The 13,155-nt window shown below is 43.7% G+C and overlaps 1 protein-coding gene across 2 annotated transcripts in view; it reads right to left on the reverse strand.

Moving 5' to 3' along the window:
- Positions 1 to 5,759: 5,759 nt before the first annotated feature.
- The window catches only part of CD151 (CD151 molecule (Raph blood group)), a 40,914-nt gene continuing 33,518 nt past the window's right edge, over positions 5,760 to 13,155 (reverse strand). For both annotated transcript variants that reach the window (XM_033155555.1, XM_033155546.1), the window contains exons 6-8: positions 11,268 to 11,423; positions 9,254 to 9,340; positions 5,760 to 6,806 (exon numbers count right to left, since the gene is read on the reverse strand). In XM_033155555.1, the coding sequence (XP_033011446.1) occupies positions 6,747 to 6,806; positions 9,254 to 9,340; positions 11,268 to 11,423 (303 nt within the window). In that variant the 3' untranslated portion in view covers positions 5,760 to 6,746. The remainder of the gene's footprint in view (positions 6,807 to 9,253; positions 9,341 to 11,267; positions 11,424 to 13,155) is intronic.

Genomic DNA, 13,155 nt, shown 5'->3' on the forward strand with positions numbered 1-13,155 from the left:
TAGCAATGAATCGCACACAGAGACCCACACAGACATCTTGGCTGATGAGGACACCAGCTTAGTTTGCTTTCCACTGCAGGAAAGAGGGTAGCTCAACTTGTGCTGTGGTGGCAGTGGATGATTCAGTAACCACAGCTGCAGGACACAAGGCAGATGCAGAGTTCACTGTAAGGACAAACAAAAGCAGCACTCCTTGCTCTTAGCCTGCAGCATGCTATGTTTGGCATTTAAATATACATACTTGTGTAATGTCAAGCACCACCTAGTGGTCAGATGCTGGAAAGGAATTAATAGCAAAATAAGAGGTTTTTCCCATTTCTGGAGATGCACATGCGTTTACAACTATTCTCTTCTCATTCCCACGTATTTGTGGCCTTGGAGAAAACCACACATTAGTTTGTGGGTGTGTTTTTTTAAAAAACTCTATTAAAGGTATAATTCTATAAACAATTTAAAGCTATAAATTTAAAGTTATAAAAATATTATAGTGCTCCCGTCTAAACATTTCGACATGAAATTGAAATGCTTCACTTTTACTAGTTGAAGGAAAAACTGTCTTGAATGAAGGTCCATCAAAAACAAGCAACATACTAGCAGTCCAATCCCTTGTCTCATCAGAATCAAGCCCCTCTGAGCAAAATTGGAGACCCCCCCTCCCCGGAAGTGTGAATCAAATTGCATCATAAAGCATGCATAATTGCAACGTGAATAGTATTGCAATGCTGGAAATCTCAAACTGCCCCTAAGAATCGGGCAAAACACATGCTAGACTTGGGGAGGTAAAAGGTTGGGGAGGGGGGAGGAAATACCATGTACCGGTAGTAGGTGTGGGACTTGAGCTTCCCAGGAATGGAACTGGCTGGAATTTCAGCAGGAGTTGCTTGCATTACAAGCTGTACTTGCTGGAATATCCTCTTCTCTCCCAACAGTGAAAGGGGCAGGAGATCCTTCTCCTTTTTTGCACATCAAGCTACCATGGCATAGGGGCATTTTCATCCGATGAATGTTGGAAGGAATGCTTTTATCACAAGCACATTTCCTCTGCCTATATGGCAGAGAGAGTATTTATTTTACTATTATTCGCCTAGAAAACAACGCCAGCTCCCCTAGCCGTATTTTTCAAAAGGTCTAAATGATTGTTTAAGTCGTTCCTGCAGTTAAATTATGCTGCTCCTTGCTACCAGTGGATGCTAAAACAGTCTCTCTTATCAGAAAGGACACCAGAAGCAGCTGTGGGCTCAGCAGACCAATCTGAACCCATCTGAACGTGAAGCAGAGACAGTTCAACCAAAGACTGGATATTTTAGTTTCATTGGTACTCTGCAGAAACATCTCATCACATCACATCCTGGGGTGGAGTTAGGACTCTATCAGCCAAGCACATGAAAGCAACAGTTCTCTAACCAGATCTGTAGTAAAGCTTTCTCTCTTGAAGTATCACACTATTGACAAACCAAACCCAGCCAGCTCATTGGCCACACGGAGACCAGAAGTCAGTACAAAGAAATTAATAAACATGACCAAGTCTGGCCTTTTTCTGCTTAAAAAGGAAAATGATTTAGTACCTGGATGAGATAACTCTTCACACTGCTTGGCTGGCACTGTTAACTACTTTCTCCCAGCTTGTTGGGGCAGAGCATTCACTGCAGCTGAACCGTATTAGTGGCAAATGGAACTAGTTGGTGCCTCCTTCCAGGTGCTTTTTAGAGAATTAACATGCAGGTTTGCTTCCTTCCCTTTGTTTCCAGGCTGCATGCACACCATAGATTTGAAGCATATGGTTTCCTCAATGAATACTGGGAATTGTAGCTGCCCTCTCACAGGGCTACAATTCCCAGTACTCTTTTAAAAAAACAGTGCCCAGGATCGGGGGTGGGTGGGAGTCATATGCTTTACACATGCATTGGATGGTATGCTACAGTGCAGAAATTTTGGATGTATGAATGACTAATTCCAGTTTCAAAAATAGTGAACCAACCCAGGGATAGACATGGGATTCACTCATTAGGTTGAGTTTCTGGTTTGCTTTTGATGCACAATAGTCTGGGTTGCACAACAGCCTGCTTCTATTACATCAAGGGTGAGGTTTGTGGGGAGGGATCATCAACCTTAGGGGGCCACTGGGAATTTTGAGAGTCACAAAATGGCTGCCAAGGGGCCCAGCAGAACACAAAATGAGTGCCACATTTAAACAACGGAAAGAGGGACAGGACCAACAATCTTCATCAGTCACCACTGCTCTTTCTTCAGAACTGATGGGAAGGGTGGGTGTCTAATCCTGGCATCCAACAAACATGCTCACCACAACCACCGCCACAACAGCTGCTAGAATTTTGATTGCCAAAAACTGGAAAGGTGAAGAGCTCCCAACAGTAGAAGAATGGCAGATGAAGCTAATTGAGTATATGGAATTCGCAGAACTGACCGCGAAGCTCCGAGACCAGAGGGAGGAGATGGTGCAAGAAGATTGGAAGAAATTTAAAGACTATTTGAAACAACGTGAAAAGTTGGACATTTGAAGTGAAATCAGTGAATGTAATAGGGGATAGCTATGCAATGTTAGGTTAAAATAGTATATAAGAAGTTAAGATTTTGCTTTTATATTAGAAGTTATGATTATGAATAAGTTGATAGAAATAAGATAAGATGTTATTTGAAGATGAAGAATAATAGTGAATGATTGTTACAATAGTTACAAAGTTACTAAAGTAAATTAGAATTGAACGCAGAAGAGAGAACGGGGGAAGTCCCTTGAATTACCGTATTTTTCGCTCCATAGGACGCTCCGGACCATAGGGCGCACCTCATTTTTAGAGGAGGAAACAAGAAAAAAAAAATATTTTTCTGGTTTTCCTCCTCTAAAAGCCCTGTTTTGTTTTGTTTTTTGTTTTGTTTTTGAGGATCAGCTAAAAGTTTTGCAGCTTTTTTGCAAAGGGAAAAGCCCTGGGGGTTTTTTGGGGGTTTTTTTTTTTTGGAGGATCAGCTAAAGGTTTTGCTGCTGTTTTTGCAAAGGCAAAAGGCCTTTTTTGAGAATCAGCTAAAAGTTTTGCAGCTTTTTTGCAAAGGGAAAAGCCCTAGGGGTTTTTTTGTTTTTGTTTTGAGGATCAGCTAAAGGGTTTGCAGCTTTTTTTGCAAAGGGGGAAAAGCAAAGCTCCTTTTGCAAAGGGGGAAAAGCAAAGAGGAAAAGCCCCATTTTTATGGGGTTTAACTCACATTTCTGAAAAATCTTAAGGAAAGGGAGCCATTTCTACTGTTTTCAGACAGATAATCTAATCAGCCAGTCACATGTCCTGGGGAAACAAACAACCTCCCTCTGCAGCACATTCAACAAAGGAGGGCGGGGCTGAAAGGGAGCCGGGGACTCTTATCTCTCTCCCGATCTCCTGCTGATCAGCTGCTGAGCGGGGTCCTTTCAACACTCCCTTTTCTCTTTGTAAAATAAAAAGTACAATCTGCTTTTGGCAATTCAGCTCCAGGGACCACCATTCGCTCCATAAGACGCACAGGTATTTCCCCTTACTTTTTAGGAGGAAAAAAGTGCGTCTTATGGAGCAAAAAATACGGTAGATTGGAAATAAGATAATGATAAATAGGTGTTTTATGTATTTTGTTTATATTTTGTATGAGGTTTTTTTGTTTTTCTTTGTTTAATGTGTTGTTGTATGTAGTATGTTTGTAATCTTTCTTGGAAAACCAATAAATTCTTATTAAAAAAAACAACAACGGAAAGAGGGACAGGACAATCTGCATCAGTCACCACTGCTCTTTCTTCAGAACTGAGAGGAAGGGTGGGTGTCTAATCCTGGCATCCAACAAACATACTCACCTTTCAAGTGGCAGCATGTTCAATGTAGGAGACGCCAAGTCGGAAATAGGAACTGAGCAGGAAGACCAAACTGCCTCCAGCACTTTGTGGATTTTTCAGGAGATATTGACTGAGACATCATAGGAGGTACTGTCAGGTGCATCATGTGATGCACAAATATTTGAAATACAGTAGTTGACAATCTGCCGGACCCCCGTCCCTGTTACCGATGAGGTGTTTTGCTACTCCGCAAACCCACGTTATCACATAGGACAAAATACAGACAATATTAGCTTTATTGGCCAGCAACATAAACTGTATTTAAAGCATGGTTATTATATGAGGAAAAACCAAAGAGCAAGCACAGATTGCTGACTGGCAACCCCTGGCCCTCTCTTGCCATGGCACAATATAGTTTCCCAGCTGGGGGAGGTGGAGAGAAAGCTAGCCATCCACACCAATGCACTTCAGTAGTCAAATACTGTTTCAAGCAACTGCAATCAGGACCTTCTGTTTTCTTGCAGGTTGGGGAGTGGGGAGAGAAACATCAAGTAGGTATAAAGAAATAATTTAGCAATTTAATTTGTAATAATTTAGATACTCGCCCACCTTTACAGTGAGAATGGCGCAAAACCTTTCTCCTGCAAGGACGTTTACCATGTGTGATCAGGCTTTACATCTCCCCAGCTTCTTCCTGAACTGTTCCTGAAACTCCTGAGCAAAGCAGCAAAGAGGACACTCCATTTTTCACTACACCAATGAGAGGCAATTATGTGACATGGACTTTCTTGGGTGGTGTGTTTATATTAAGTGCTTGCCTATCAGAGCCCACAAAGGGCTGGAGATGGAATTACCTTTAGTCTCTACTTTAGTTGGAGAAAGTCACATCTAGCCAGCTAAGGAAAATCCTGGAGCGTAAGACTAGGTTTCCAGTTTGGGCAAAACCTGTATTTTTCTGGTGATGGTATTATGCTGGTGATGGTGGGGGCTTAGATCAACTTTCCACAGCCTGGTGCCTTCCAATGTATGGTGACCTGTATTATGCTGGTGATGGTGGGGGCTTAGATCAACTTTCCACAGCCTGGTGCCTTCCAATGTTGTTAGGACTCTCAACTGCTATCGACCATAGCCTGCAGGGCCATCAGTAAGGTATGATGGAAGCTGGGAGTCCGGCAATGTCAGGAAGGCGCCAGAGGCTAGGGAAAAGCTTCCTTAGGCCATGTGATTGCTCTTGCCCCCAGGCAGGTGAGTGAAAGGGGACAGGGAAGAATGGGCTACGGAGGGGCAATGCAAGAGCTTCAACAGAACCTATAGGATGCCAATACACAAGCGGCCACACTGATAGCTCAGGAGACTTTCAGTGGGATAGGAGAGGGATGGGGATCCATATACTGGACTCCAACGACCGCCAGCTGCCAGCTACTATTACCAATGGCCAGGAATGATGGGAGCTGTAGTCCAACATCTGGAGAGCCCACCTAGTTCCCCATCAGTTACTGGAAGTATATTCTTCAGCATGCTGCTGTTGCCACACTGGACCTACAAATGAGGTGTGGGAAGAGCTGATAAACGGAAGAGCTCCCTTACTGAAATCAAAATGTGAGGCAGCGGTGAAACAGGTCAATGTAAGAATGGGGAAGGAATACTTGGAACACAGGCTATATAGACAGGATCTGGACACCTACTCTACCAAGGATGCTTTTTCTGTTTCTAAAACATGTTCCGTGAAAACCTTTAGTTCTTGGGAAAACTAGCAAATCCGTTGTTGGAAGCGATTCCCAGAATAGCCTCCTCTACAGCAGAAGAGGCAACTGCTGTGGATACAAAAGATACCAGCCGCTTTCTCACCTTGCACCAAAGAGTTCAATTTGCAATTTTAGGCCTTACTGCCAATTGAAATCATTTTGGTATGAAGCATACTCAGTAAATTAATGAGAGAGGGGAATAGGAGAGCTGAATTCTGGGTTTTCATGCCAGCTAGAGAGTACCTGGCTGGCTAATCTGACTTTGAAGATCAACACAAAAACAAGTAGAAGTATGTTTTCCCCCAGTTAAATGATGTGTCATTCTGGGAGAGGATGCTCATTCCTATGAAAAGGGGAGCTGCACCATTCCACAGAGTCGGGTTATCTTGACAGCACAGTTGAGGCAGGAAACCATTTCAACAGAAAGCTTAATGTTTGTGTGTCTGTTTGAAAAAGTAGGCCAAGGCTTCTAATTAACAGAACAAAAAAAGTCTTGCAACACCTGGCCTGAAAGGCACAAGACTCGTCTCCAGGGGGGCCTCCTGTTGGGGCAGAGGGGAGGCCCTGAGCATGAAGCAGCCGGCTTTGTGGGTAACCTAGTCCATCCATCTCTCAGGCACAACCTCAAGGAGATCGGGAGAAGAGATTACCCAGCAGAAAGAGGCACTGCCTTGGATGGGAAAGAGCCGTCGCATCAGAACTTCCACTGGTCCAGAAAGGCACTTCTTCTGGGTGCAGGAAGAGAGGATTTAAATCTCCCAACCTGTGAATGCCTTATGCATCCTTGTGGGCTAGTTGTCAGTCAATCGGAGAGTCAACGTCTTGGTTAAAAGAGAGCTAAAAGGGAAACAGGAAAGGTGCCGGGGCCCCTGGCAGCTTTGATGATCTCTTTTTCAGATTGAATGCTGGGCCTGGGCTTGGAAACATTTCTGGCAGATAAGAATTCTACAACTCCGTGACTCTGGACCACAAAGAAAAGACTGGGTAAGCCCTGGGCCTCCACGACTGCCATAAGGAGGACAACTGATCTCTCTCTCTCTTTCTCTGGCAGAGGCACTGGGTGATCCAAGAATAAGTTTCCTTAAGCAGCAGAAGTCCTTGCGAGGTTGATTTTTTCTGTGCTGCTGCCTAAAAGGATAGGGTGACGGGATGGAACGTGGTGTAGTCAAGCAGGTGCGGTGGTCTTCCAAGCTTCCCTAGTAAGGCTCAGATTTCAAATTCCTGTACAAACAGCAAGTGAAGAGCATCCCAAATATCTAGAAGGCAAAAAACAACAACAATAAGTAACAGGAGAAGCAATGCATCAAGCCATGTATCTCAGCACCTCTTCATTCTTCTCACATGGAAGAGAATGTTGGTCGCTTGCAGTCATACAGAGTTTTACAGCCAGAAGGGACCGAGCTTCCAATATGGGTACAGAGAAAATATGACCTGAAACCTCAGCAGGTGAATCTTGAAGCCTGGGCAAGCTCAGTGGTCTGTAGCTCAGGGATAGCATCTGGCTTTCACACAGAAGGTCCCAGGCTCAGCCTCCAACATTTCCAGGTATAGATGAAAGAGACCCCTGTCAAAAACCCTGGAAAGCCGCTGCCTCTCAGTTACCGCTCAATGGACCAAAAGTATGACTTCGTACAAGGTAACTTCCTATGCTCCAGCAGGGCAGCTCAGCTGTAATAGATATGTGATGCTGCAAGCAAGGGCATTCCTTTGGACAGCTGGTAATAGCTGTTTTCTGTAAGAAGTAAAAGGAAAATCTCGCCCAAGTGAGAAAGAGCCAGTCCTGAGTGAACTGCACTTTACAATGACAGCTGCAAAGGCATGATAGGAAGGGAGAAATGCCCTGGTTTGGCATTAAGATTACATTAAGATCACTGCGCATTCCACCTTTGGCCATTAAAAAAAAAGTAAAGGAAAGGAAACATTCTCCTAAGTATTTGAAATGGGAAGGGAAGAGAGAAATCGAGCAATGGATAGTTACTATGTGATTGTCAAAACTCCCAAGATATCAGAGTCAATGTGGATTATTCTGGTAGTGTTCTGAATTTTAAGAAAAAGAAGTTATTTTAAAAGCACCCCCTTCTAATTACACTGCTCAGTCTGAGCAGCTGTTGGGACAATTCGCCACTAGAGGCTGCCTTCTCACTGCTTTACAGAAAGGTTTCTGTTTTTCACAACCTTGCCTTCAGTAAATAGTACGTTGGTGTTTTGTTTTGTTTTTATTGAATCATTTGGATCTAGAGCTGGCAACTTCAAACCTTTAGAAGCGCCTCCATCCCTTACTCCATAAACTGTAGCATTTTTTAAAGCACGCAGGTTATTAGGGATTTACATGTATATGTCTTTGGAAAATTGCAACTTTACAATGATTGTGGGGGAGACACTGTCTCAATTTCACAGTGAAATCTAGAATTATTAAATCTAGAAATCTAAAATTATTATTATTATTATTAATTATGAGCAGATAACTCACATCTAAGAAAACACCACCAAAGCTGGCTTCTACCAAGGGGTGGGGAGGGCCACAATCAATTCAGGGCAACTTTCTGAGGGCCACTTGTCAGGGTCAAAGGTTAATGTCAGGCATGTAAACAGTCCTTTGTGCGGTTGCTTGTATTGAGTGGGAATTGTCTTCAATTAGCGAAGCAATTTGAACGCTGAAAGCAAGCCAACTTTTGAGGCCATGAATGAACCACAAATGGCAAGACAGGTAAGTGCAGGTATGCAGGCTGGCAGGCAACTTTTTGTGTGGGGGGGGGGGCTAGAAACTTTTGAGAACTCATTAGAAGTGCTAGTTGATATACTGTGCTCAGCCAACACACTGGCTTCAGAAATTCATGATTGCCACAAATCATGGAGATACAGAAAATTGCAAAAGAAATAGACATGGGTGCATAGCTGTCAACCCTCCCTGCTGTTCCCCACTGCTATAAGGGAATTTCCCACAAAAAAGGGAAAGGTTGACAGCTATGCGATGGGTGAGAATATTCACACACACATATATAGTGCAATGTGAGATGATATTTGAGCTTAGTTTGTGTGTGTGTGAGAGAGAGAGAGAAAAATAAGATCAGAGATGACAGCTACTTCTATGACCAGGAGATTGCTCAAGGCACAGAGATGGAATATAGAATCACTTCCCACATTCAGAGCAAACCCAACAAAGCCTCCAGAATCCAGTGGTGCTGGACTGCTGCTTAATTCCAGCTGCTTTTACATGGTTACAATTTGCACACAGGATCCTCTGGATCCTGCAAAGCTATTATCTCTAATTTACAGACAATAGCAAAGAGAAATTGATGATGTCCTTTTTGCCCTAATGCAGTGCTGTTGGGAACCAGAGTGGGCAACAGGCCAATCTAAAGCCAATCACTGGAGCAATTGGCCAAGTGCTATGCCACACTCCTGCCTAGACCCTGCTAGGGAAGAATGCACCTTTCATGATATTCCTGAAACCTTTCTCTTTCTCTTCTGTGGCTGATTACCAATATGTTTTCTGCAGCGCTTTTTGTTTGTTTGTCTGTCCTATAGCAGCTTTCGGATCAGTGGTGAGCTGGATGACAGGTATCCGTGGGTCAGACTTTGCTTACAGGTCCCCAGTCGCCAATTACTCTCATAACAGTAAACCTGAGACAGGAACTGTAGCATGGTGGTCTCCCAACCGCTAACCTTGCACACTTCGATCTTGCATATTACTAGCTCATACCTGTACAAAAGCAATGCCAATCCCCACTGCTCCAATGATTTTCAGGTGTTCCTGGATGAAGTTTTCCAGTTTAGTGATGCAGCCACCCTAGAGAGAGAGAGAGAGAGAGATTAAATTGTTGACATAATTTCAAGTTTAATTTGTGTCTTCTTGTGCTGTTTCAAGATTTGCATGTGAAAAAAAGTTTTCACACAGCAAATAAATGCAAAAAATAAAAATAAAAAAATGGGCTGGGGCAGGTGAGCAAATGTTCATCCTTGCAAGGATTTCTTGGCCTAATGCTTCACTTTAACCGTGTTACACATGTGGCCTGAACAGAGGGCTCCTACAAAGTCCAATCAGGGCTAGTAGCTTGAATCAGTGGAGCACCAGCAACCAACTGTAAATCTGTAGCATCAACAGGCACTAAAAAAAAGATGAAGCAGAACACAGCGTTAGGGAAGCTCAATCGCTGCCTGCCTCCATCTTTAAAATATTGTCTTTGGCCTCCTGGTGGCCTGTTTATCTGCCTTGCCAAGTCATTGCAGACAGGAGCAATAACAGGATTAGCTGAAGTGTGAGGCAAGCTTTATTTTTTAAGTTGTTTGATCATTCCACAAATGTATTCCCACTGGGTAGTGGCCTAAGGAAGAAAGCACATGAGTACACGGCTCATGGTTTCAAAGCTCAAGCCAGTAAAGGCAGTGCTGAGGAGACTCAAGTTTAAATCCCCCATGAGCTATGAAGCTCATGGGATGGCTTTGAGTCAGTCGCCATCCCTCAGCCTCGCCTACCTCATAGGGTAGCTCTGGCGAGGATAAAAATGGAAAGGAATATCTACAGAACACACTTATAACTACTTTTGTACCAATTTAACGTCTATGTCTTCCCCCAAAGAGGTCTAGTTTGGGGAAGATGCTTAAACCCCTTTGTTAAAGGATCTCCTGCCCCTTCCCATACAACTATGGTTCTCAGGATTTCCCAAAGAGAGGGGATGACTGTTTTGAAATGTGTTTAAACTGGTTATGTAGATGCTCTCCAAGTTATTCTTTCCACATTTCCTTTCGGCCGCCTGTCATGGGCAGGTCAATCTCAAAAGGCAGACTGGAGGCAAATGTTGCAGAATGTAAATACTTTACTATTCTTTCCAACTCTTTGGAAATATTATTTAATACATTTCTTTATATCCACGTAAATGGTACTTCTGTGTGATTTACATGAGAGGACAGTTCCCTGCCCCAATAGGCCTACAATGTAGAAACAAGACAATGTGAGACAAGAGGCGAATGAGGAGGAAATGGAGGCCAAGGCAAGCTGGGGAAGGAAATACAAAATGGTGGAATCTCCTTTCAAAGGAGTATCTTTTCTCACCAAAAGTATGTCCTATTGCACTTTGGAAAAGAAGCTGGGGGGTGGGCAGCAAGAATCACCTGGGCTCAGCAGTCATGCCCCGAGGCACAGGGCTTAGTCTGACTCTGTCTGACTAAAACAAGGTTAGTTGCAGAAGTAATTCACGCTCCTCATATCATTTAATCCCCCTCTGAATCCTGTTGAAAAATGATTGCTTCATTGCCGTCACTCTTTGGCAGAACACTCTGTAGACTGAAACGTCAACTGACAGTTGGAAAATTGGAATTCCGTGGTTAAAAAAAACAACTTTCCAAAGTATTTTTGAGTTTAAGGGGACAAACTTTTTTTCTTTAATACAGTTTAGGTTGCCAAGTCTGAATCTCTGTCCCTTTTCAATGAAAATTGAAAAAAAAAAAACAAGAACACCACAAGATGGTGGCAAAGTGTCTCTGCCTCACCTGCCTGTGTGCTGGAACAGCACTGCTGAGGAATATAAATATCTATTTGTGTGTGTTTTGTGAACGCTCTAGAAGAAAATCACCAGGCAATGTAGAATGTATTGAGAGGCTGAATCTGCTGTGGTGCCTTGCATGCAACTCTTGTTGATAAAAGTATAGTCTCAGAGCCATCTGGCATCCACTTAACTTGCAGATAAGAGGGAGGCGGCTCAGGCCTGATTCCTTACCTCTTTGTAGATATTCGAAGGATGATCTCTTTGGCCACATTTATCTGTCACTGTCTTGCAGCAACTGTCTGGGAACTTCCGGTTTAATGCATCAGGAGATTTGATCCATTCGCTGTCACTCCAATCTGAAGCGTTATGGCTGCCACAGCACTTAAACTGAACACACACAAACATAAAAGCAAAGTTTGCAGGGCGTATTGCCAAAAGATGTTAAAACACCCAAGTTGTCTATGGTATCATGTCTGCGAATGCCTGTAACTCTGGCCTGCACAACTGCAGGAGCATACAGCCCACCAGTCATACAACAGAAGAGCTATTGGGCTTTTGCAGAGCTAGAGGGCCATGCACATTTCTTCCCAAGAGCAACACCAAGCTGGGTTTAGCTGGCATTTCTGTAAGAGAGTATAACCATGACTGCTGACTGGTTTCTTTTAAAGAAAGCGTTCCTTAAATATAAAGCCATCTGTGAACAAAACTATACATGGCGATGTCACTGCTACTTACTATACATATATGGGATGTGTGTAAGCTGGCCTATAAACATCCTACTACTCCTTTGACAGTCAATGAAGAGGCTACTCTGGTTGTTCTCGCTGTATCAAGCTACATTCTCTGCAAGCAGATCAAATATTCAGCATGGTGTAGAAGAGACATAGCTAGAGTGAACTCATTCCTGGCAGGCATGCTGTACCCTCATGTGCTTCCTATCCATTGCAGTCCAAGCGAGTCTCCTCCCTTCCTTGCACTTTCCCATCTTATGTCATGTCTGCAGAGAAACACCCTAGGCATGCAGCCAGAAGCTCTGCATGTGTAGGCCTGCCGTACGTCCGGATTTTCCTGGACATTACTGGGATTTCAAAGGGGGAATTTCCAAAAGAAGGTGCTTTCTCCTGGATCTTAAGCAAGTCAAAACAAACAAACAAACCTCAACAATTTTGGTGGTGTCCTGGTTTTTACTTTTTGAAATATGGCTAACAGATTGAGGTTGAATCTGTTCTTGGGGGGAAAGGCAGGTGTAGGGGACTCCCTGGCCCTGAATGGGGTAACTGTGCTCCTGAAGGACCAAGTACACAGCCTGGGAGTCATTTTGGACTCACAGCTGTCCATGGAGGCGCAGGTCAATTCTGTGTCCAAGGCAGCTGTTTACCAGCTCCATCTGGTATGCAGGCTGAGACCCTACCTGCCCGCGGACTGTCTCGCCAGAGTGGTGCATGCTCTGGTTATCTCCCGCATGGACTATAGCAATGTGCTCTACGTGAGGCTACCTTTGAAGGTGACTCGGAAACTTAACTAATCTAGATTGTTACAGCTAGACCAGTGACTGGGAATGACTGCCGGGACCATATTAACACCGGTCTTAAAGTATCTTCACTGGCTCCCAGTACGTTTCCGAGCACAATTAAAAGTGTTCGTGCTGAACTTTAAAGCCATAAACGGCCTTGGCCCAGTATACCTGAAGGAGTGTCTCCACCCCGATCGCTCAGTCCAGACACTGAGGTCCTCCCCCGAGGGTCTTCTGCTGGTTCCCTCATTGCAAGAAGCGAAGTTACAGGGAATCAGGCAGAGGGCCTTCTCGGTAGTGGCACCCTCCCTTCAGATGTCAAGGAAATAAACAACTATATGACACTTAGAAGACATCTGAAGGCAGCCCTGTTTAGGGAAGTTTTTAAGGATTGGTGTTTTTATTATGGTTTTAGATATGTTGTAAGCTGCCCAGAGTGGCTGGGGAAACTCAGCCAGATGGGGAGGGTATAAATAATCAAATAATAATAATAATAATAATAATAATAATAATAATAATAATAATTCCTCTGAACTGAGTTGGATATATTTCTGAGTAAACATGTACAAGTCTGGTTATGAGTGCAGGGGTGGGGGAATAGTATTC

The sequence above is a fragment of the Lacerta agilis genome, chromosome 1 (assembly GCF_009819535.1).
Source record: "Lacerta agilis isolate rLacAgi1 chromosome 1, rLacAgi1.pri, whole genome shotgun sequence".
Lineage (NCBI taxonomy): Eukaryota > Metazoa > Chordata > Lepidosauria > Squamata > Lacertidae > Lacerta > Lacerta agilis.